The sequence below is a fragment of the Artemia sp. Qi Xiang Cuo genome, chromosome 7, assembly GCF_049724085.1.
Source record: "Artemia sp. Qi Xiang Cuo chromosome 7, ASM4972408v1, whole genome shotgun sequence".
Classification (NCBI taxonomy): Eukaryota; Metazoa; Arthropoda; class Branchiopoda; order Anostraca; family Artemiidae; genus Artemia; species Artemia sp. Qi Xiang Cuo.
The window spans coordinates 77,902,583-77,928,878 of NC_142800.1; the positions used below are offsets into that span (position 1 = coordinate 77,902,583).

General features: G+C 35.5%; 1 protein-coding gene across 1 annotated transcript in view; it reads left to right on the forward strand.

Moving 5' to 3' along the window:
• LOC148950715 (ribosome biogenesis factor Nop53) overlaps positions 1–26,296 on the forward strand; it is a 57,053-nt gene that overhangs the window by 24,688 nt on the left and 6,069 nt on the right. Inside the window, exon 7 of the mRNA XM_089091927.1 lies at positions 18,195–18,336. Coding sequence (XP_088948053.1) covers positions 18,195–18,336 — 142 coding nt within the window. The remainder of the gene's footprint in view (positions 1–18,194; positions 18,337–26,296) is intronic.

Genomic DNA, 26,296 nt, shown 5'->3' on the forward strand with positions numbered 1-26,296 from the left:
TTGGTCCAAAGAGAAAATTCCTGAAGTCCCATATAGGTGTCTAACTGAAGTTCTGCAATCAATATTAAAAAGAATCCTCATTGCTTTATTCTGAAGTATTTGAAGAGATTTGAAAACAGACGGAAAGGTAGATGCCCAAACCGAAATGCAATAGAGAAAATATGGGTGGACGAAAGAATAATAAATAGATTTTAGAATAGCTTTAGTAAAAAAGTGACAAAGACTAGTTAGCATGCCAATATTTCGGTAAATTTTTAACGACAGTGTTTTTACATAATTATGAAACGACAAATTTTCATCTAAAATAATCCCAAGATATTTGAACTGATCCACCCGTCTTAATTCAAAACCATTCAAAAAAAGAGAGAAGGTATCTGACACTACTGATCCAGTTCGCGAAAATAACATATACTGGCATTTTTTTTCATTAAGAGCTAGTAAATTCCTTGAATACCAAACAGATACAGTTAGTAAAGTACTTCCAAGGTTCTGGAAAAGAACTGATAGGTCCCGGTGAGAAGCAAAAATTACTAAATCATCAGCAAACATTATAATTTTACAAAGAGGCAAAACTTCTGGCAAATCATTTATAAAAAGAATAAATAGAATAGGCCCAAGGACAGATCCCTGAGGCACTCCGTAATTAATTGAAAAAGTTCCAGAACGGAGATCAGGAGGTTTATCAGCACAATCTAGTTATCTCCCAGAACGGTAAGATGAAAAAAAATTAATAACTTGTGTTGAAAACCCATAAGACTTTAGTTTTTAAAAAGAAGCAATGAATGATTTACGGTGTCAAACGCATTTGCGACATCAAGAAAAATTGCCAACGCTTGTTGACCATCATCTAGTGAATCATTAATATTTAGTAATAGCTCATGAATTGCGAGTTCAGTTGACTTTCCTTTTATAAAACCATATTGAGACGTATGTAAAATCTTACTATCAAATATATATTTTTGTAATTGACTATTTGCAAGTTTTTCCAAAATTTTGCTGAAAAACAAAAGTAGAGAAATGCCTCTATAATCTGAAGGGTCAGTTGAACTCCCAGCTTTAGGTAATGCTATAACATTTGCTTTTTTAAAAGTTCAGGAAAAACCCCATGCATAAGTGATAAATTAAAAATATGTGCTAGCAAAGGTGAAATGCTTGACGCTATTTGCTTTACGGTTTGAGCCGAAAATCCAAATTCGTCCTTAGAAAAACTCCATTTAAGCTTCAGAATAACTTTTTCAATCTCATGAGGCTTAATCTCAGAAAAAGAAAACGAATTTTCTGCATGGTGCTCATTAACTGGAACAGAGGGGGAATTCAGTTGCATATTCATAGTCAATGCAAGTCTAGAACCAATATTACTGAAATAATCTACAAAAGCATTTAAAATTTCATTGGGCTCTGTAACATTTTCCCCATTTAAAACAAGGCAATTAACACTAGTATTCTTACGACTATGAGGACGTATCTTTTCATTTATAAATTGCATTTTTTTTCTAATATCCTATTTATAAACAAAAATTTTATATTTATAATTTTTTATATTATCTTTTCTGATAATTGAATTTAGTTTTTACCTATAAACTCTGAATTATACAAACGACTCAGGTGTCTGTAATTTTAAATAATTCTTAAATTTTCTATTTTTATGTTTTAACGATGTCAAAATACCTTCAGTAATCCATGGGTCAAATTTCTGCGCAAACCTTCCATGCGAAACTCTTGTTGAAGAATCCCGATCCCGCAGTCGCATCATTTGATCAATAAAATCTGAAAACGCAGAATTTGCGTCATCTGAGCCATAAACCGAACTCCAATCATGGTCACCAATTAACTGACGTAGAACTTTACAATCAATCCATGTATATCGCTTTTTTGAATTATCCATTGTTGAATCTCGATGTTGTTTATTACTATTATTTAAATTTGAAAGAACACTCACCGGAAAATGATCTGACATATCAGACAAAATTACTGACGATTTTTCAGCATCAAATAAAACAGGAGAAAAAAATATATTATCTAATAATGTAGCTGTGTTAGCTGTAACTCTTGTCGGCAGAGAAATACTTGGAAGAAAATTAGAACACAACATAATAGTTAAAAACTCCTTATTATTTCCAACATCGAGATTCAAAAGATCAAAATTAAAATCACCCGAAATAATAACCGGTTTTTTCAACGCTTCCAGATTTTTCAACAGCGGTTCAAAAACTTCAAAAAATATTTTTGGGTTACCCGACGGAGATCGATAAACAGACCCGAAAATAAATGAATTACAGCCCAAAGGTACAACTTCAACAAAAATAGTCTCACATAACCCTTCATCAAATACAGACAAATCACTGAGAATACTAAAAGACCAGTCATCACGAATATACAGCATCTGACCTCCTCTCGCATTCTGACACCTTGTACGCGAAAAACACTTCATCCCGGGCAGATCTAACATTGTAAGGAGTGTATTAGCAGACAGAAAAGTTTCGCAAACTCCAACAATGTCTATAGGATTAGATGCAAGCAAAAGCTTCAGTTCATTGAATGCACTTCGTATCCCCTAGGCATTTAAATGTAACGATTGTATCTGAAAATTACAACTTTTTGTTTTATCCGATAGAAACTCGCCTGAAGAATAATCACATTAAGGTAGATTATTTACATAAGGCATATCTTTATCACTTCCGGTAGCTGAATTTAGAATAACATCTAATTTCAAACGAGAATCAAGAAAACACTGAAAACGATCCATAAAACAAAAAAAGATAGAAAAATTCACAGCTTCTTAGTTTAGACGACAGGTTCATATGACACATTGCGAATCTGAACTACGTCGGAAATTGTTTTACACGGAATGATTTGCGAACCGCACTTGATATAAACAACACCTCGTAAAGTCCATACATTTTTCAATTCAAACTTATTGCACGCAAGCTTGTAGATTTCTTGCCTTTCCCTGGTTAGAGCCTCATTTACATAGATTCGGGTACCTTTCAAATTCTTGCGATTGTGCAGGATCTCAACTGCAGATGCCTCAGTAAAAAATGTAAGTTCAATCGGAGTTTTTATTTCCGAGGCACCTCCCAAACGCCTTGCACCCTTGACAATGGATTTATCAAGATTGAGTCCCATTTCACTGTTAAGTCGAGCTAATACTTTCTCACCAAGGTGAGGCAAATCACGCGCGGGAGAGTTTATCCCAGATACAATGACTTTAGTTAGAAGAGAAGACTGGTTTATATCATCCAGCTTAGTTTCAAGCTTTTGGAGCTTTGCGCAATTTTGGACAATTCTTGCCCGCAAATCGCCAAGTGATTTCTCAAGCAGTTCAAATTTACCCTTGAATTACAGATCGATCGCCTCATAGACAACTTGCGTAACAGTATCAAGAAAATCTGACTTAATCTGTGTGACCGGAGAACTCCCTAATCTACTGCACTGTTTTTCCACTCTCCTACGAATTTCATCCTGTATGCCGTCACGAAGGTTAACAATTTCTGGCTGCATCAAGTTAACCGACTCAGATAAATCCCCGGCTAAACCTTCAGAGTCCTCTGTACACAGCCTTATCGCTCTCTGAACATTTTTTCTGCCATCTCTCAGCGCTTCTTCATATTTCTCCGCGTAAGCCCATATATTCTCGGACGTTACTATTTTAATTTCGTCAGTTCCGTAACAGCAAACTTCATAATTACTTCCATCACCTTTGACAGGTATCACCTGCGTAATTTTGCAAGGCCACAGATTGTAATATTTAAATTGAGCACACGCCCGGTTTCCCACTTGAATAGCTTCAGCAAATGAAACAATTAAAAAAAAAGCAAAATATCTCTCTCAACACGTACGCAAACCTTATGTGCATGAATGCCTAGCAGAGACTGATGACAGTTGGCGTGATCAAAAAAAGGTAGAGCTAAAAACGGCCAATGGAAAATTTACCAAGTATCCAAGTTAAAATATCCAAAAAATTATGATACATTTCTCTTGTGTTAACTAGTCAATGACTGAATCTATACTAAGGTGCGGAATGATATGCTTGACAGGTCGTCAGCAAACTTGTAGCGACTTTTTATATGTGCTAGGACAGGGTTAAAAACAATCAAAAAGATCAGTGGTCCTAATTTTGTCCCTTGGGGTGCTCCGCACCATATTTCTTGGAATTTGGATGCTTTATCCTGCGTGAGTGAAACACATTGGTTTCGATTGTGCAGGAAGCTTGCAACCATTCTCACAAGAAAATGTCGAGCACCCATTTGTTTAGTTCGGTTAATAGCTATCAGGTGTTGGATGCTTTCAAGCACCTTTACTATATCGCTGAGAAGTATTTCTGCGTATGACTCTTCCTTTTTGAGATGTTTCATCAGATCGTCAAGAAGACATAAAAGATAGTGGGTAGTATTAGGTCCAGGCCTGAACCAAATTGCTGCGGGTCTAAATTAGCTTCAATATTTCCATATAAATATTCACAGATAAAGCCCTAAACACTTTGGAAAGACACGGGATTTTTTAAATCTGGCGCAAATCGTTAAGTGAGAGGGTTTTTTTTATTTTAGTAATGAGAGTTATATAGGATGTCTTGAAGCAATTCGGGAATGTACCATCTATTAGACATTGATGGAAGCAGGCAGCCAAAATAAGACTAAGCTCCTCAGAGCAATGAGCTATCAACTCAATAGGAATTTCTAGAGGGTAATTACTCTTCCTGAGGTCCAGGCGTTTGAGCTTCTCGCATACTTAATGGGGGCGAATGATCGGAATTTGTTCAATGGGTCCATTTTCAGGTAGCTCGTCAAGAGGTGGGTGTGTGCGACAAATATTTGAAAAATGTGTGTTGATCATATCAGCCCTCAGAGGGTAACCATCAGAGCCATAAGTTGTCAGCTGCTTTCAAGTCCGTCATATTATCTTCTGGACAATTTGATGGACTCTCGAGGCGTTAAACTTCCAAAGCTTGTTAACTACTTGAGCACCACATTTCTTTTTAGATTTCTTTATTTTCAGAGATACGACATTGCGCATTTTTTTAGCCTCATCTTCATATCCCAACTTATAGAGCTCATTTCTCGATTTGATTAGATCCTTAATCTCTTTAGTCACCCACGGCTTATTTTGTGACTTGACCAGGATTGTCTTTTCGGGAAATATTACATTATATTCTTGGAAAAGCTGAGCAGTGACCTCTTGCATCATATTGTTGCCGTTCTTCATAGTAAGGACTTTCGACCAGTTTTCCCTAGCTAGCCACTCTCGGTAAATCTGGAGTTGTTCTTGAGTTTGTTGGCGGTACTTCACCACTGACTGGGATCTGTCAGGGGGTTTTCTGCTGGGCTTCCATATTACATTGAGGTGGGTACTCATTCCAATAGCGGGAAGAATGTAGGGGACATTATAGAACTCCTCAACATTGGTGAAGATAAGGTCTAGTATCTTTTCCTCACGTATTAGGACTTCAAAAACGTGCGTAAGTGAGAGTGAACTGGAGAGCCAGCTAGCCTTTAAATCATTAAAGTCGCCCAGGATCAGAATGGCAGCGTATGGGTATTGGGATCTTATGTAGTCAACCGAATGCTGTAGGTAGAGTACGAGTTCCTTTCGGAACGATGCTCTTGGCGGGTAGTAGACTACACCAAAAATGATTGACGATACTTCTTTTGGTAAGTATCGGGGCCTTTTTTGGTAAGTATCGTGCTCAGGTTTCCTAGGGATAGGTATATTATATATATATATATATATTATTATATATATATATATATATATATATATATATATATATATATATATATATATATATATATATATATATATATATATATATATATATATATATATATATATATATATAATGAAAGGAACTATCGTAGAAATTTCAGAGGTGCCTCATTCTACTAGAAATTAAAAGTTCTAATAATAAAAAGTGATTGTAGAGTACCCAGCCTGCCTCCCACGCCCTTTAGCTTCCCTCGTCCCTAAAGACATCTGAAAAAATTTTTGACAGCAATTCTGTTCAAAATAGTTGAAAGTCCCTATAACTATGCCTTCGGGGATGACATGACCACCCACATCCCCTGTGGCAAGGGGTATAAATTATGCAAGTTGCCCGTTGTTTATATATTTATATATATGGTTTATTTTTGGAGAAGATATTTTTTATTCTGGGTGTGTCAAGAAAGGTTAAGAGCACTGAGGTGAAGCCTCAGACAATGTTGAATTAAATCAAAATACAGTATGTGCATGCAGGTTTTAAATATGGCGTATATGCAATATCTTAGGAACGGCTATGGGTATTACGTTGAAACTTTCTGGGTAGGCTTAGGGAGGTGTGAAACTTAATCAAAATACACTATTTGCAAACATATAGCCACAAGGGTGCATCTGCAGTATAGCAGAAACGGCTAATAAAAAGACAATATGTGATAAGTATAGTAAGTTAAAATTTTCAGGGGGTATTGAGGGGGTTCTGAACTAAATCAAAAGACACTATGTGCAACCAGGTTGTCAACGGGGTGCATTTGCAATAGCTCAGAAACGGCCAAGGGTGTTAGCGTAAAACTTTAAGAGCATGTTGAGAGGATATTGAACTAAAATGAAAGACACTATGTGTGCATAGGTTGCCAAAAAGAACGTAACTGCACGCCGTCTCTGGAATGGCTAAGGGTGTTAAAATTAAACTTACATGGTTTGTTAAGGGTAATGTTGAAATAAATCCACCGACAATTGCGTTTCCATGTTGTCAAAAGAGCATATATGAAATTTTTCAGGAACGACTAAGGGTGTTAAATTGGAACTTTCAGTACATATTGGACAAAATCAAAAGACACTATGTGCATCCAGGCTCTCCATAGAGCGTATCTGCAACATCTCACGCACAAAGAGTATAAATTAACGGTTTACGGTACCCAACTGAAACTTCGAGGGTATATCAGGGGATCCAAAACTTGTTCTTGGGGAGGGGGACCAAGGGGAGCTTCTCAAGGACAAAAATGTTTGGGGAAAAATGTGGTTTTGTTGATTCTTCGTGCGAAATATTCTTTTTTATGTTCATCTGCTTAGAATTTCAGGCGATCAAGACACCTCAATCCAAAGTTCAAAACCGGGAATCTTAACTGGAAAAAAAAAACTGGTTGCATTGGTTGTAACTTCCCAGTTTTACTTTTTAAGCAATGAATCAGAACTCTTGACAAATGAGTTCAAGATGCATTCATTTAACCAAAAGCAGCACAACAGGATTTTCATAATAGAATGATCAATCAATATTTGTACTTTAAGGTTGTAACAGGATGGCTTCAGCCATCCTGACAATTATGTTAAATTGATCTATGATGTTAAAATTGTAAAGATCTTAATTCTTCAAATCTAAGCTGAAAACCGAATAAAATATTACAAATATCAAGGAGGCACACTTGTGCCTCTATAAAGAGGCGGACCACCACAATTTTAAGCGATTTCTGGTCCTAGCGGTCGCAGAGACAGCAATAATTGCATTTTTTAGCCCAAGCTCGAACTAAAAAACGTGCAAAATTTCAACCCCCTCCGACTGTATATTCATGGGTAAAAGTGGGCCGGAAGTTTCGACCCTCCGACCACAGCCCCCCTTTACCGCTGTCCGATTATGCTAAAACTTGGAGTCGAAGCTTTCCTAGGGCCCAGAAGATATTTTTCAAAATTTCAACTCAATCTGATTACCTCCACCCTGTTTTCTGAAAAACAAATATAACCACTTAAAGTTCAAATATTGGTTTTTTTGTTATCCACGCCTACTGGCCACAGTTGGCAACTGATCCAGGTGAATGAGGACTCATTCGAAGCAGAATTTGACCTGTTAGTGCCTTTTGATATTTTCAGACCGAAAAAATTATCTCCCGAATTTACATTTACGAAAAACCTCGTTTTCCTATAAGAGCCCATGTTAATTTTTCCCACCATAGCCCCCCTTTAATGTTGTTTGATCGGGCTGAAATTTAGAGGATAAGCTTTCCTGGGGCCTGGGAGCTTATCCTTGAAATTTCAGCTCAATCTGATCACTCCTTCCCTGTTTTCCATAAACCAAATATCAAGTTTTGTGGGTATTTGCTTGCGTCAAAAATAGATTCCACTTACTAAAAAACAATTACAATTGTGTCTCTTTAGTACAGCGGTCGATACTCCTGACTGTCAGGCGGAAGACCCGGGTTCGATTCCCCGGCAGAGGACATTTTTTATATACTGAATTTAAAGTTTAAAAAAGAAACTCAGTTTCTTTTTTAAATTATTTGAAAAAAATTACGTTTTCTAAAGTGTTAAAGAGGCTGAGTTACAAGGTCGACCCTTAAAACACCGTGTCGAGAAAGAAAAGAATAATACACAATCATCTAACAGTTAGTCAAGCAATAATAAGTAATAAACTGTACAAAAACGTGCAGAAATTATTTGAAAAAAACTACGTTTTCTGAAGAGTTAAAGAGGCTGAGTCACAAGTTCGAACCTTAAAACGTGCAGGGATTAGGAGGTACAGTTGGGGGCTGCCGCCCCCCAAACCCCCCGCTTTCGCAGCCTTTAAATAAAAAAAAAAAATTTAAACTGAAAGTAAGGAGCGACATTAAAACTTAAAACGAACAGAAATTATTCCGTATATGAAAGGGGCTGTGCCCTCCTCAACGCCTCGCTCTTTACGCTAAAGTTTGACTTTCTCACAACTCTTTTTTTTAAACAATAAAAACTCCTTTTATTGGACACTACTTCCTTTTATAAATCGATCAAGAAACAGTTTCATTTAAAGAGGAGCATAAATTAATTAAAAAACTTTTTCGAAAAAGAAGTCTTTCACAGAAACGTAAACAGCTGATTAAACCAAAGACGAGCAAAAATAAATTCAAACTTAAAATGAACAGAAACCACTATCAACGAGTAAATCCAAAACGAACAGAAGTTAAAATGAATAATCAGGTCAAAATTAAAACGAACAGAAATTATCACAAATAAGAGTATTACTAACACCCCTAAACATTTCAAAGCACATTTTGCGCTTTACTGAAAGCATAATATATTTTCAATGTTTTCTCTTTTGTAACGTTAACAAATCCAAAATTGCTGAGTCTTGCAGAAAGTAATAAAATTGTCTGTCAATTTTTATTATTTCTTTTCTACAATCTTGGTCATTATGGCTGTATTCTTTCTTTTTTGCTGACATTTTGACAAATAAACAAACTGCTTGAAATAAAAATTGTTTTCAGTAAAGCACAAATGACGCTTTGGCCTTTAGAAGGCTTAGATGCGTTTGCCCTACTCTTGTTTGCGGTAATTTCGGTTCGTTTTAGGCTTGACTGAATTTTTCATTGTAATTTCGTGTCATTTATTCATTAATAGTAATTTCTCTTCGTTTTAAGTTGGGATTATTATTTTACTTTATTTCCGGTCGTCTTTTTTATGTAATTTTTTATTTTTCTTTGTTTTTTTTATTTCTTTTTTATTTAATACACTAAATGAGCTCTTTTTCTCTAAGCATTGCTATCCAAAAGTTTAATTTTGATTTAAAGATTTGGGTTTGAGGGCACTGTAGCTCTCTTCACATTTAAGGTAACCTTGGGTATGGAAAACCCAACCGAGATTAAAAAGGCACTTTTTTCAAATGAAAATTAAGAGTGACATTGGTACTTCAGCGAACGGAAAATATCCGTATGTGAGAGTGGATTCCCCCCCCCTTCTAAATCCTCTTCTCTTTAAGCTATAATTTTACTTTTTTGTCCTAATTTTGTAAGAATGACTGTTCAAACACAGAGACCGTTTATTTGATGTAAGAAGTATTCTTAAAGAACTATAGAACTTTAGTTTAAAGAGCAGGGGGTTGAGGAAGGGGTACCCCCCTTCACATACAAAATAATTTCTGTTCGCTTTAAGTTTTAATGCTGCTCTTTACTTTAGTAGGAAAAACTTGTTTTTGTTTTGTTTAATGCACCTACCAAGTGCAAAGCATGTACCTTTGCATGCTTTTAGAAGTTTTTTTTATCTGTTTTTATATATATATATATATATATATATATATATATATATATATATATATATATATATATTTGATTATTTTTTATTTGCATTATTCATATTCTTAAGCAATTTTTCTATGTCCCCAAAGAAGTTTTTGATCAGTTAAATTTGCTTTATAATAAAACCTACTAAAATCAAATAATGGAATTTCAGCAATGGTTTGTTGTATTTTAAACGGAACAATTGTGATAGTGTACGACAGCTATAATACTTTTTGTGCTGTTAGCTGGTCTAAAATAAGGCTGAATTTTAGATTGACAATTGTGATTATCAGGCACTTCAGTTCAAGAGAGGGTTGCAATTCTTGCCTCCCACCCCTAGATTCGGAAAAAAAATTTCTTTTCAATTCTATCACCAATAAAAAAAAATCCAAAAAATATCAGAATTGTCCCTCCCCCTGGATTTTGAGAAACAAATTTCGCCCCCTCTCTTATACATTTTGTGAATTGACGCCACCTGGTGATTATACTTTTTTTTTCAAATTCCTTTTTCCTGGCTTTCATCAGCACTGCATAGTCTGTAGCTGATTATTGCCAGTTACATGCCAGCTTAAATAATAATGCAGGTGAGCGTGTGTCTTTTCATCGGCGCTATATAATATCAACAGAATTATATAACATAGCGTAATACTGGTAGATGCAAGTATTTTTCATCTGCACTCCATAACAAGTCCGGGTTTCTATAATAATTACAGCTGTTCTTAATAATAAGTAGAGAATATGCCCATACTCAAGTAGTTATGAATCTCCTTTTCTCTATCATTTTACATTGAACATGCGTTATAAATTTAATAGGCATTAATTTCCCCGCGTCTATGTGTGGTTGTAGCCACTCTTTACAGCTCATTCTGCAAGACAATATGATGAAAAAGATGCAGGGTTTCGTTTCATTTGGGACTCGGTCCACGAAAATTCAATTTAGCTCACGCTGTAGGGATGGCTTTCCTCTTCAGTTTTTTTTTCAATTCAATTCAATTTATTAAATACTTCAATAATTACATAAGTATATTTAGGCGCCAGAGGCTCCAAGAAGGATAGCTTGTGGAGGACCTCGTATCAACATAAAATCCAGACAAAACAAATCAGGGAAGAAGAAAAATACAACAATATCTCAAGAATATAATCACAACATGAGAAAAATCAACAAAAAACACAACAAACAAACAACCGCTACACAATAACCTTAGACTTAAATTTTCTCCAAACTGAAATTTCCTGTATTTTATTTGCATTCCAAACCATTAATAATAAAATTGAAAACGAGGTTCTAATCTGATCCAACATAATAAGAGAAGAAAAAAGAAAAGACAAGAACTAGATATAATAAAGCTGAAAAAACTAGATAAAGCAGAATGAATAAACAAATAAAGAAAACAAAAATACTTCAAGACTTAGAGAATATTTTTCTGCAAAGGGAAGAAGAATTTTTAATGAGAGAAAGTTAACTGGGAATAGATTTCCAACGAGCAATTGCTCTATAAATTGGTGACCTCTGAGCCGCTGAGGATACCCTGTTAGGCGGCCGACATTGGTGAACAGAGCTCCGAAGGAAAGTCTGGCACTTGCGTGTTGATGCTCGATCGAAGTAGGATATGATGTTCGGTGGAAGCGAGAAATTGAAGGCTTGATGAGCTAGTTTTAGGTTCTGCTTCTTGATGACCACGTCTAAAGCATCTAGACCTGTATCACTGTAAAGATCAGTTGTAGTATAGAGTCGAGGAAGGCGAAAAGTTGCCTTCACCGCTCTGTTCTGTGTTATTCGGAGTTGCCGAAGGGAAGAATGGTTAGTATTGCCCCATATAGTGCAGCAATAAGAAAGATAAGGAAGGACAAATGCATAGTAAAGAGAAAGCATTACATCGGGAGGAAGAAATTGACTGGCACTATGAAGCATCGACATTTGATCGATGGTAAGGCTTATTTTTATTTTATTTACAAATAAAATAAATGCAGACACAATAAAAATGCATATTGGTAATAAAATATCGTACCCAAAAAGAAAAGGATATATTCAAAGAGTTAGGGAAACTGACCAGAAAATAAACTTAAGTGCTTAAAAAAATTAAGTACTTTAGAAACTTTAACAGTTCTGTCTTTAATAAGAGCTTAATAAGATTGACAGTGCAGATCATTAAACGGCAAAACTAGATAAATTCAAAAGGAGCATAATTTTATCTTTTATTTCACGAGTGGCCTTTCCCTTTTCAAGATTAAAATTCTTTACAAACCGTAGGTGATGAAACTGTTTCTCATGTGTAAATAAAGGTGAAATTTAATCTAATCTCTCAATTTTTTTTTCTCTTCAGACGTAGCCTACGTCCCTTTTTTTTTTTTTCACACATACATCTAGTTTTCTTTCAGACTTATATCCACCATTTTTTTTCCAGACGTTTGTAACGTTTGAGATTATTTTGTAACTAAATGACTGTCACGTGGAGTCATCAAAGGTCTTTATTTTTAATGAAGGTGGTCAAGTCTGCAGCAGATGTCGTAGTGATTCATGATTTTAATAAATATGTTCAGAAAATTTAAAAAAGAGATATAACTCCAAAAAGAGATATAACATGTCAACTTCTGAAGAGAAGCTAGGCCTAGGGTATTCTAAACTTTTACCCATTTTGAAAAATTAGGCAGGGAAGGAGCAAAATGTAAAGTTAAGGAATGATTATGCTTAGAGTTTTAAATAGGATGTTCAATAAAAATCAGTCTCTCTTTTGTAGTTAGTGTTTCTTTCTAAGTACACCAATCCTCATTTCATCCTCATTCACTCAACCAAACTATAAAATTATAATAATTGTATTAATTGTTGAAAATAAAACTGAAAATTGTTGAAAATTGTATTGATCTACCACGTCGAAAACTTTAGAAAAATCAAGAAACTGTCCTAGAACACAGCGACCCTTGTCTATGTTAACACGCACGAATTCTGCAGCGTCAACTAGAGCACATGCAGTAGAGAGTTTAGGTCGGAAACCATACCGGTGATCAGACAGAACAGAACCGCTTTCAGTCGAAGCACCAGTAGACAGGAATGAAAAAAGCCTCTTATGCACAAACTTTTCACGTAGTTTAGAGAAAATTGGGAGAAGTGAAATATGTCTATACTTTGAAACTAAGCTGGGGTCACCCTTCTTAAAAAGAGTGATTCGTATACTATTTTAAATGAATCCGGGTAAACACCTTTTGAAATAGATAGATTAAAAATATGGGTAAGAGTTTCAACAACACAAGAAGAAACAAACTTAAGAACATGGCTTGTTAGTCGAAGCACATCAGCTGTGCTACTACTACTTAAAGAAGAGATAAAATTACAGATCTCTATGCTTGAACAAGGAGTTAGAAAAATACTTCTCTCAGCTGGTGACAAATTACCTGGTTTAGGGAAGGAAGGGGTCTTAACAGTTGGTAGGGTGGTAAAGTAAGAGTTGAAGGCATTAGGTACAGCAGCTTTTTCAATAGTTGAATCATGCGCATTTTCGAAGGTGGTGGGCTGTTTCTTTGTTTGTTTCCTACGAGATAAAGCTTCATTAACTACACTCCAAACTTTCTTGAAATTACCATTGCATTCCTTAATCTTCAACAAAAAAAAATTCTTCTTACCTAATCTAATTGTTGATGCTAATACATTCTTATAATGCTTATACTTTGATAAATCATCAGGTTCAAGGCTTTTGCAAGCCAGCTTGAAAAGCTCTGACTTCTGCATTGTCGATTTCACAAGACTAGGAGACATCCAAGGCATCTTGGGTTTATATTTACTTGAAGATTTTACTAGTGGAAAATTTATTTCAATTAGTGTTTGCAACCGACTCATTAATGAGGCTGATGCCCAATTAACATCTTCAGAATTAATTAATGAACCCCAATCACTAGTATTAAGATCAAACACAAGGTTACGAACATTGCTCTGACTGTAAATTCTTTTATAATACTTACATTTGGCATCCTCTTGGCTCAGCATTTTTATTTTGGGAACATAACAATAAATTGGAAAATGGTCAGAAAGATCAGAGAAAATAATACCAGAGGAAAATTTAATATCATTTTTAGAAGGCGGAAAACTTTTGTCAATCAGTGTTGCAGAAGATTCAGTGACTCAGTGCTGAAAAAATAGAAAATTTAAGAATTATTTAAAATTACAGACACCTGAGTCGTTTGAAGAATTCAGAGTTTATAGGAATAAGCTAAATTGAATTTATCAGACACGAGAAGAGAAAATATCATAAAGAGAAATTTTTGGAGCATAAATCATATATGAGAAAAACATGGCAATTGATAAATGAAAAGATACGTCCTCATAGTCGTAAAAGTACTAGTGTTAATTGCCTTGTTTTAAATGGAGAAAATTTTACAGAGCCCTCTGAGATTTTAAATGCTTTTGGAGATTATTTCAGTAATATTGGTTCTAGACTTGCATCGACTATGTATATGCAACTGAATTCCCCTTCTGGTCCAGTTAATGAACAACATGGAGAAAATTCTTTTTCTTTTTCTGAGATTAAGCCTCATGAGATTGAAGAAGTTATTCTGAAGCTTAAACGGAGTTTTTCTAAGGACGAATTTGGATTTTCGGCTCAAACGTTAAGCAAATAGCGTCAAGCATTTCACCTTTGTTGGCACGTATTTTTAATCTATCACTTATGCATGGGATTTTTCCTGAGCTTTTAAAAAAAGCAAATGTTAAAGCTCAAGATCTGAACGTTTCACAACATTAAGATTACTTCTTACAAAAAGGGTTATACCACCAGAGCACTTAGTTAGAGATCTAGTTGAGTGGTATGCAGTAAAACCTGGTATATCATACACAGACATATCATCACTAGAAGACGGCCAGTCTCGGTGAGACCTACTACATCATAAGGGCAATTAACACCACCAATATATTGCAGAACATAATCCCATTTGTACCTTAAACCTTGCACATTTAAAGTTAACACATTAAAGTTTTTAGCAGAAGACATTGAAGACAGCAATTATCAAAATAATGTTGATAAGAATGGTAACGACAATCAGACTGATGAAGAAATTTTAGCAGAGGATCATTTTCACTATCATCACTAGAAACAAAAGTTGAATCAAAGCACACTGAATCAAGAAGAGAAAGTTTAGTTAAAAAAGATAAATAATCTGGAGAATCATCCATTTTCATTATCCAATAGTAGGAAAAGTGGTGAAACAGATAAAGCTAATGTAATATGGACAGGAAGAATACAGTATGGAAAATAAGTTAAAAAACCAATGAACTGCATGTAATAATTTTGATGACAAGGGAAAAGCACAAGCCAATGAAAATAAAAAAACAAGAATGGGCAAAAAATAGCCAAGCAGATGAAATTTTGTTGTAAAGAGACGAGTTATGTTAAGCAGCACTAGTCAATCTGAAACAATACTGACAAAAGATTCTTGCAAAGCAGGAAGGGAATTAATGTCACCAATGGATGAGATTTTGAGTACTCTACTTCCGCCTTTGACGAAAATATCACTATTCACAGCCTATGCATTATTCCTGCCACAATGGGTTTTACCTTGCGAAAGTAAGGTAAGCCTAGGTTTAGTCAAAGGCTCATTAACGACCACACCAGATCCTTTCAGGTCTTTTTTATTTTTGAGAAGCGAGAATCGTACTCTCAAGTTGCAGAACTCAATAATAACTGGTCTATTTTTGTTACCAACCCGTTTTCCATTACGTTTGACAAAAACAATGTCACTGTTCAGAAGACTAATGCCAGGAAACTTATCTTGGCAAAATGACAAAAACTTAGGTTCAGGGTTGTCAAATGTAGTATCCTCAGGTAATCCAATAACAATCAGTTGATTTTTTAATTCTTGCTGCTTAAGTTGATCAGTTTGAGCAGCAACATGATCAGCAAGCTTTTTTTTCAATATCTGCAATTTTAAGAGGAAAGTCCATTTCTTGAAGCTGTGCACTGACCATCTGTTTAATGTATTCTTGGATGGAGCTAGACATTAGGTCTTTTACTGCCAAATTAAGATCAACTTTGTCACCTTTCATAGGCAGACCAAGGGATTGAACTTGTGACTGAATACTCTTTGTAACAGTAGTAAGCAGGGATTTAAAGACATTTCTTCAATGGACTTGGCCATGTTCTTCAAATTAGTAATATATGTCTGAATCTCAGGCTTAGCAACTGCAGGATTACTAGAGTTAGCAGGCCTAGAAGTAGCAGCAACAGCAGATAGGCTCCTGTTAGACATTTCAAAGAAGCAATATGAGCAAAGCACATCAGAATGCATAAAGCAAGCAAAATGCAGGAAGCAAGCAGATTCTGAGTAGCAGCAGGATTGGTGGAATTTACTAGAAAATTGGAAGGAATCTTACACTTATAGTCTCTATCGTTGGATATGCTTGTCAGTTGTTATAGGAACAACTGATGGACCCACTGGTGCCAATAGTTGTTATTTCTCGTTAAAAACCAATGAGATAAAGTTCAGCTCATATGTCTCGAATTTTGAATTTCCCGCCCCTTTAAATTTTTTTTTTTTTTTTTTTTTTTTTTTTTATATGCTGGATGTTTTGCATGCAGTTAATGCGACAAAAGGGGAAACGAATAATAAGCAGGAAAATCGAAGTTATTCGCTGCCAGTGGTGGTTTTAAGGGGGGTAGAGGCGGCACTTACCCCGGCTGCAAGAAATTTTAGGGTCGCAAAATTTCAAATAAATAATCTAACGGTTTATATTCATTTTTTTATTTTGATATTTTATTTTTATTAAAATAAAACAGAGTGCACAGTTGAAAGCAAGTATAAGCAAATCGAATCTGAAATTCTCGTTTTTCCCCTATCTTCATCGCCATTCCTTGAAATTAAAAGTAATTAGACCAAATTTATATGATTTTAATGTCGTTACAATTTATTGTGCAATACGGAGATGAAGGGGTCATCGCAAACGTAAGAATTGTCTATTAATACTATTAGGGGTTGCAGTATCGGTGGTCATTAATGAGTGGTCTTTTTGTAAACTTAAATTAACTTGACTAAATGATTTAGCGTTAGCATAGAACGCGAAAAATTAGAAGCAAGCAATTGAGGCGAGATAATTAATAATTTTGCAGAGGCTTAGTAAGAAAAGTCAGATTCAAATAAATGGAGAATTTTGATAATAAATGAAATTCTTGTTAAAATTTGGCTTGAAAATCTTTGGAAGACAGAGGGGGGAGAGGCGCTAATCGACATATTGCCCCCGGTACAAGAAAGCCGAGAACTGCCACTGTTCACAGCCAGTAAATAACCCTACATTTTCATTGGCCATGAGTGACCTCGTTTGTCTTTGTTATCTTTCGTTTTCTCTTGCTTGACTTGTGTGGTCTCGTAAATTATTTAGCAGTTAATGCGAATTCTCAGGAATAACAACCTTGGATAAAAATGTATCTAAATGCTCTTTCCTTGTTAAAATCAAAAGATTCTAGTTAAGTGCATCTTTAGTGGAATTATATGGTTTCTAGGTGAACACTCATCCATCTTTAAAGTCTCGACATTACTTTTGGTTGGTTGAAACCAAAGAACTTTTTTTTTCTTCTTCTTGTTGTTGAAACTGAGGTAGCTTTTCTTCTTCTTCTTTTTTAATATCTGTTGTTGATTTCCGACTGTGATTAAAACTGTGATATTCAAACACGAATAAAAACTTGACTATTCAAAAGATTTTCAAAAGATGATGCTTGTATTTAAACTTTTTTTGCAATCATTTCGGTGGAAATAGGGTAACCAATTTGACTCGAAGCTAGTAAAATATAGTTTTGTGAGGAGAGTGGTCAGCCCTTCAAAGTTTTGATCATGGTCTTGCATCGCACACAGCTTAAGCCCCCAAAGATGAGGGGGAAAGGGGTTGGAAATTGTTGGGTGATTAAAATCAGAATTTGTTGTTTCTGACATATTTTGATATTTTAAAAGGTATGTATTGGTTTTTGCTCGTTTTTAAGGGCACCCACACACTCTCTTTGGTGAAGGGTTGGGGGATCATGCAGAAGCTCTTTTAGTGGAGGACAAGGGCTCAAAGAAGAATTCTTTTAGGAGAGGGTCCCATTCTAGAGAATATACAATATTTAACTTTATGTATTTTAGTGTTAAAGGAGTGAGGAAAGGGTTTGCAGGTGTTTTCTTACTAGCAAGTCAACTTGTGTGTGACTTTTGTTGTTTTAACCTTTTTCGGATTTATTTCTTTTATAGAGTTAAATCAATTGGAAAAGAAATAGCAGCAGAAGAGAAAAGGCAAAAAGAAGCTGCAGAAAGGCGAGCTAAGAGGAAAGAAATGAAAGCGTATCAGCCACTTTTTCTCGGTCCACACAAGTTTGAGCCTCAACCTATCGAGGTAAGTTGCTTCAGTAAAGTTTTAGCTTGATACAACCACTGTTAGCTTTAAAAAAAATATATATACATATTAAATACCAGGGGGGAATGCTATTCAACACGTAAAAGACTTTTGAATGCAGTATTATTGCTAATGTGAAAAAAGAATTTTGGGCGAAGGTTGTGCCTAATGATAATTACCCCCGGCGCCTCGGTACGAAAGCTTCTGCAAATAATGTAAAAGACATTCTTGACCTTATTAAAAAATTGTACTCTGAGGAGGTATGGACTTGGATTTATGTTATCAAGTCTCCTACCGAGGTTCCCATTTGCCCAATGTTGCTTACTCTTGGCTTTCAACAGAGGTGAATCTTGTGGGAAATTGGACTCTGAGGAGGTATGGACTCGGATTTATGTTATCAAGTCTCCTACCGAGGTTCCCATTTGCCCAATGTTGCTTACTCTTGGCTTTCAACAGAGGTGAATCTTGTGGGAAATTGGACTCTGAGGAGGTATGGACTCGGATTTATGTTATCAACTCTCCTACCGAGGTTCCCATTTGCCCAATGTTGCTTAAACTTCGCTTTCAACAGAGGTGAATCTTGTGGGAAATTGGACTCTGAGGAGGTATGGACTCGGATTTATGTTATCAAGTCTCCTACCGAGGTTCCCATTTGCCCAATGTTGCTTACTCTTGGCTTTCAACAGAGGTGAATCTTGTGGGAAAATTACTCAAGGTCGTTGCCACTAAGCTGGATGCTTACGAATTGAATTACCCGCGACTGCCAAAACCTACAATTTCCCGCTTGCATGCTACTATTGTTGTGTCGAACCTTCTCTCTACTCTCTCAGCTCCAATAAAACGAAAATTTGTGTTAGATCAGATAGATGGTCATGAATCAACCACTATTATTTGTCCCGTACGTGACTAACTGATTATCAATATAGATAATTTAGTTGCTGAATATTCCCGTTTGTCGGTAACTGGTGCGATTACTGGCTCTTCTGTGGAAGTCCGAACCAAAAAGTTTACCGGACTCCTAAAGGGAATTCCGAACGATTTTGAATTATCTCACCTGATTTCCTATCCTGGTGTTTCTGGTGCATCTAGGCTTGGGAATTGCCGTGTAGTAAAACCTGAATTCTTTGATGGAACGTCAAGAGCCGAAGCATTCAGATACGGCCTCAAAGTAGGGCGCGAAACCCTAGGTGTTTTTTTTAGTTGAAGGCGGTTTCCCGTTGCTGTACTATTTGCTGGTCCCCTGACAATTTTCAGTCGTCTTGTTCCAATGTAACACTAAAATGTGCTCGATGTGCCGGTCCCCATGTCTCAGATAGAGACTCGCCTTGCAATTTGTTACCTAAGTGTGCGAACTGTGGAGGCAATCATGTTTCGTTTAGCCTCGCATGCCCTAAATTGAAAGCAATTGTAAGTCACATGTTGCCGAAAACTAATTTATCAGAAAATTAATCAAATTTATTTATCAAAAATTTATGAAATTTATTTGATAAATGAAAATTTATCAAATAAATTTGTTATTGTTATTAAAATTAATTGTAATTATAATTAAACAAATTATTTATCAACAATTTATCAAATTTATTTGATAAATGAAAATTTCAAATGAAAATCAAAAATCAAAAATTAATGTATCAGTATCAGTCGTGTCTTTTAATATTAATGGAACGAAACGCAAAGATCTAGCCATTGATGAACTGTACAGTCAGTTTGACATTGTATACTTTCAGAAACATCTTTTGAGAGGAACGAGTGTTAATTTCCTTCGCCGGAGTGTTGATCACTTTGTTTTCAGAACAAATGCTAAATCTACTTCTGGAGGGCCTCACAAGGGCTTAGCATGTATTATAAAACACACCTAAGCTTCCTGTCTCCGTCATATTGCCCCACGATGGGAAGTATATGACCTCCGATAATAAATTCTCCAATGCATGTACAAGTTGGAGAACTGTCCTGCTTAACTGGTTACGAATTTATTGTTATTGGAGATATGAACACTGATATAAGGCTTGATTCTGTTCGTACTGTGAACCTACTTAACAGTCTTCCCGATTACAGAATAATTGCCAAGGATCTATCTTTTTCGTATGTGCATATATGGGATATTGGTCTTGTGATTTCTTCCCAGTCTTTTTTTTGCATCTTCAACAGTGTATGTCCACGAAGATGAGCTAGATATTGATCACCATCCGTTATCGCCTCTACTTTTCGATTAGAAGAAATACTACAGCCCAGGCAGTAAATGGAAAATGCTAATATGTCATTATATATTTCAACCCTGACACCATGCTCTATGGTTCTTTACGCGTATCCTTTTCTTCTACTCCATCTGAGTGTTCGCTCTACTGAAAGCAATTATGATCTGAATCATTACTACAGTTGAGGAGGCTGCTGTCCCTCAGGCGCGAGTGAGAAGAAGTGCAAGGAAACCATTCTGGTCGTGTGACCCTGAACTGAAAATTGTGAAAATAAAGCCAAAAACTGAAAATAAAGCCAAATTGAGGCTGCACGTATGGGTTGATAACGGTCGACCACTTTCCGGTAATGAGTTTGAAATAAAGCAAAAAACTAAGCGGGTGTTTAAGAGATATCTGTGATCAAGCTGATAAAAAGGGTTAGATTGTCCTACCAATAAGAAAGAATGGGACAAAGTGATTAATTCAGTTGAAATAGATAATTCAGAAAATCCTAATTGCCCCATCTCGCCAGCTGCGTGGTCTGACCACTATTCAATTATATTTTGCAAAGTAAATTATGCAATGCATACGTTTTATTCGACATTTCTTGATTCGGCTCTCCCGTCTTCCCTGATTCAGGCACAAGTTCTTCCCGTTTCTGTTGATGCTATAATTGGATCTATTAAGAAATTGAAATCAAGCTCTCTTGATGTAGATGGAATTAGTGTTTATCATCTAAAAATAAACTGCTCGTCTTTGTTTTTCTATTTACAGTTGCTTTTCCATACTACTTATGCATTTGTTGTTCTCTTGCTCCTGATAGTTTTTTGTATTTTGAAGTGCCGATAGTCACTTCAGTTCTTAAATGAGGTAAGAGCCCACTTTACGGTTCTTCTTACAGGCCTATCACGGTTGCTTGTTATTTTGTAAAATTCTTGGATATATCCTACTTCCTTTCATTAATGTGAATGCTAATTTTGGGAAGAACCAGCTCGGTTTTCGGCCTGGCATCGGCTGCCAGCACGCTCACCTCTGGCTTTCCTTCTTCAAGATGCTTCAGCTAAAGGGTGTGCTCTTGATCTTTCTAAGGCTTTCGATGGTGCTGTACACAATCAGGCCCTTTACTCTCTTTATAGTCACGGCATGGTAAAGATAGCTCACTGGATATAAGGAAACAGGCTAAGAAAACTATTCTTACTTCATAATATGCAGAATAATCATGGTTAACACATTTTGCATGGGGGTAACCTTTATCTTCACATTTTTTTTTTTACCAAATGACTGAATTTTTGTGTCTATTCTCTAAGTCTTCGTTTAGTTTTTAAAAACGTGATCAAACAAACAAGCCCAACCGCTATCTGCATAACCTAGCCTAACCTAACCTAATTTCTCACTTCATGTGGTACGACAAATAATTTAGATGGCACTGATGGTGTTTAATTTGTATTGACGCCACTGCCGTTTGTATATAGTGGTATCTATAAACAAATTTTGAAGATCCCACTCGTTTCAGCACGAATTTGGAAACTGAGAAAATGCTTATCAAATCCATGCTTTTTTTTTTCAGAAATTTGGTAGAAAAGGAAAACAATGAAAGAAGTCAAGATAAATGCTACCCCCATGGAAAATGTATTAACTATGATTATTCTGCATATTACGAAGTTAAGTTTTGGTATAGTAACTCTTTTGAATTAAAACTAACGGTTCCCTTTCTTCTTCTATTTTTCCTGTTCGTCGGGGTGTACGGCAGGGTGGAGTATTATCTCCAAGAATTTTTAAATTTTGTATTTCTAGTATTCTTGAGAATATTTCTTCTATGTGCTTTATTGGGTTGACTGATATTTCCTATCTTGCTTATGCTGATGATATTCTTCTAATTAGCCAGCCCAAACTCAGTCTATCGCATATGGTTTATGAAGTTTCTTACTCCTTTCCTAAAATCGGTCTTTCGCTTAATGTTGATAAATGTGAGTATCTTTCTTTCAATTTTCCATCCCCTCTTATACCTCTAAGTTCTAAAATTTGTCTGCCCCTCATGTTGGTTTGATGCGGTGGTTGGGTTTTACACTTACCCAAAAATCGTAAAGCTGTTGGTGAGCGTCCTGTCCGGGATGCTAGAACGAAGATCCACATTGGTTACTATAAATTGTAGCAAATCGAGGGCAATAAATTCGCATTGCCCTTGGTAAGCTTTATTCTACAATTTCAAATCATTCTTTACTTTACCTTTCTGGGCTTTGCCCTATTTTTACGAAAAAGGATATTAGTGATATTCGAGCGTCTTATTTCCCCTTCTGTAAATTTCTTCTCTATCTTCCTCTTTGGTATAGGAACCGAAAGATAGTTCTATCCTCCGAATATTTCTGAGAAGCTGACTGGTTTACGCGAAGAGCTTTAGGGAACGGCGTATCGGCGTTTGTCGCCTCACCACGGTCTGATCCGTTTGTTTTATTAATTTCATTATTTAATTTTATTGTTATTGCTGATTTATGTTATTATTTCATGTTATTGATTTTCATTTTGTATTATGTTTTTTTTTTCTAAAGTGTTTACTCCGCTATGTATCTTTTTATGTAAGATATTAGAAATAGATATTATTATATTATTATACGAATTGGTTGGAAAAAACTGCATTGAAGGCACGTGGCTCCTTACTGAGGCAACGATAGTGTTGCCTCTTAAAGCCTCCTCTATATACAGTCTTAACCAAAGCATTACCACGCCAACCAGCCATGACTCGCATTGCGTTATTTTGTAAAAACCCGAAGAAATTGAAGATGAACATTGAACGTTTTAGACTAAATTGACCTAAAATAAAATAAATGAAAGTTTACCAGTAAGATATACGCATCATATAGAATAGAAAAGAAAAAAAAACCTTTTTCTAGAGTATAAACAATACAAATGTTACGATGAGATGTGCTATTTTGCAAAACTCGAAGAGACTGAAGATGATAGTTGAACATACTAGACGAAATTGACCAACAATAAAATTAATATGGGAGCAGTAGTAAGAAATATGTATTATCTAGAGTGAAAGTAAAAAAAAACTTTATAGCTTGCACACAAATCCAAAGTTACGAAAAAATTGGTCTGATAAAAAATGTATAAAGTTAATATAAGATAAGGTTTCATTTCAAGAAAGTCTCTCACGAGTAAAGAATGAACGAGTAAATGAATAAAGAATGAATTTTAGACATGAAACCGATCATTTCGTCAGTAAACTCAAGAAGGAGAAAGTATAATTAATGAATAAGATACATCTCTAAAACTATTGATAGTTAAAGAGATTAAAACAAAAAAGAATTAGTTGGAAGAGTCAAAACAGTAAAGCTGAATACCAAGTAAACAGAAACGAATACAGAAGTTAAATATACAGTACGGTACGATGAAGCAATAAAAAAAAGTAGTATGATAAGCAGCTTGATAAAAGAGAGTAAGATAAGTGAGAAAAGAGAGTAAGAAAACACTTTTACAGAAATTCATCAACAAATTAAAATGAATAAGGAAGTAATCAAACAGTTTGTGGTAACGAACTGTAAGTAAGGAGCGACCCTGCTCAATAGTAACCGAAACCCTAAATAAAAGTATTATTGTATCAATATATTAATCAAAAGAATCAAATTTTTATGCTGATTTCAAATATATAAATTTCATCAAGTTTAATCTTACCGTTCCTGATAAAATTTGCCTTATTTTCGAAAAAAAAGGGAAAACACCCCCTAAAAGTCATAGAACCTTAATGAAAATCCCACCATCAGATTCAGCGCATGACTTAACCCTACTGTAGAGGTTTCAAGCTCCTAACTGCAAAAATGTGCAATTTTGTATTTTTTGCCAGAAGAAAGATCACGGATGCATGTTTATTTGTTTTTTTTTTCTTTTCTCCAGGGGTGATCGTATCGACCCAGTGGTCCTAAAATGTAGTGGGAGGGCCCATTCGAACGGAAATTAAAAGTTCTAGTGCCCTTTTTAAGTGATCAAAAAAATGGACGGCAACTATGCCCCCTCACACGCTCATTTTTCCCCCAAAGTCTCCCGATGCCTTTTTGTTCGGAATGGTCGAAAAATATAATAACTATGTCTTTGAGGATGATTAATCCCCCATAGTCCTCAAAGGAAGGGCTGCAAGTTACGAACTTTGCCCAATGTTTACATATAGCATTGGTTATTGGGAAGTATACATACATTTCCAGGGGGGATTTTTTCTGGTAGTGAGGGGGGGGGTCGGGGTTGTTACTTGGGAGGATTTTTCCATGGAGGAAGTTTTCGTGGGGGAAGGGACATTGTTATGAAGGGGGCACCAGATATCCCAGCATTATTTAAAAAAACGATCAAAAATTAAATATTAAAAAAAGCAAGTTTTTCAACTGAAACTAAGGAGCACTTCAAAACTTAAAACGAGCAGAAATGATTACGTATATCATTGGGTTTGCCCCCTAGTCATTATCTCGCTCTTTACGCTAAAGTGTTTTTTTTTTGGTACTTTCATCAGAGCTATTTATTCTAATTAACGGCTTTTGTGATTAAGGGGTCATTCTTAAAGAATTGGAACCAAATTTGAACTTTAGCGTAAAGAGCGACATAATTGACTAGGGGGCGAACTTCCTAATATACGTAATAAAAATATACGAATACAGAAGTTTTTTAGGTAAGTTAAATCGTAATTTACGTATATTTATTACTAATAAAAACGTTCGTAAATAAAATTAAACAACTTTTGAGATAGCCATTTAACCAAAAAAAAGTAAAATTAATACGAAAATGTTATTTGAATTATTCATGTAGGATGAGCCAAAATCAAAACCTGTATTAATTCAAAAACTTTCAGAAATTAAATATAAAAAAACAGGTTTTTTCCGTATATGGAAGAAGCTGTCCCCTCCTCAACGCCTCGCTCTTTACGCTAAAGTTTTACTCTGTCTCACAACTTTATTTTTTAAAACAATAAAACACTTTAGCGTAAAAAGCGAGGCGTTGAGGAGGGGCCAGCCCCTTTCATATACGGAATAATTTCTGTTCGTTTTAAGTTTTAATTTTGCTCCTTACTTTCAGTTAAAAAAAAATTTTTTTGTATTTAATAACGGTAATAAACCGAATAGGTGTTCTCCTAATCACCCATAATCAACGACAATAGGTTGCAAATCCCCTAATTATCCTAAAACCCCAAGTGACTCCTTTATTCATATCCACAAATCCGCACAGTTTAAAAACATCTCCTAATTGCCACACATATCTAGTTATGAAACATGTAAAATTAAGAAATATCTTAAGGATTAAATAGGATGGATTGCTCCACAGGGACGGTCTGTTTCAATGTGAGCTAGCTAATTCAATTGAAGTTCATAGATTTCCCCAAATACTATTTCTTTACTTCAAGTCGCATTCTATCCTGACGAGTGGGGACGAGTGACGAATGGAGTGAGATACCTCAGCTCAGATAGTCAGAAGTTCGAAAAAATCATTTATGAATTTTTTTTTATGATTATAGACAGCGCAATAGCGCTGCCTAAGTAAAGAACGATGCTGGTACAGTGTATTATTTATAATTTTTTGGTTTCTTTCTTTAAACTTGGGCACTTCGTGTCGAAGGAGTTTTGTAGAAACTTCGAAAAGGACTCATTCGATTGGAAATTGGAAGGGCTAGTGCCCTTTTTAATAGTAGAAAGTGATTGGAGGGTAACTAGCCCCACTCTCACGCCCACCATTTCCCCAAACACATCCAATCAAAATGTTGATATAGCTATTTTGTTCAACGTAGTTGGATGCCCCTTATATGCCCCTGG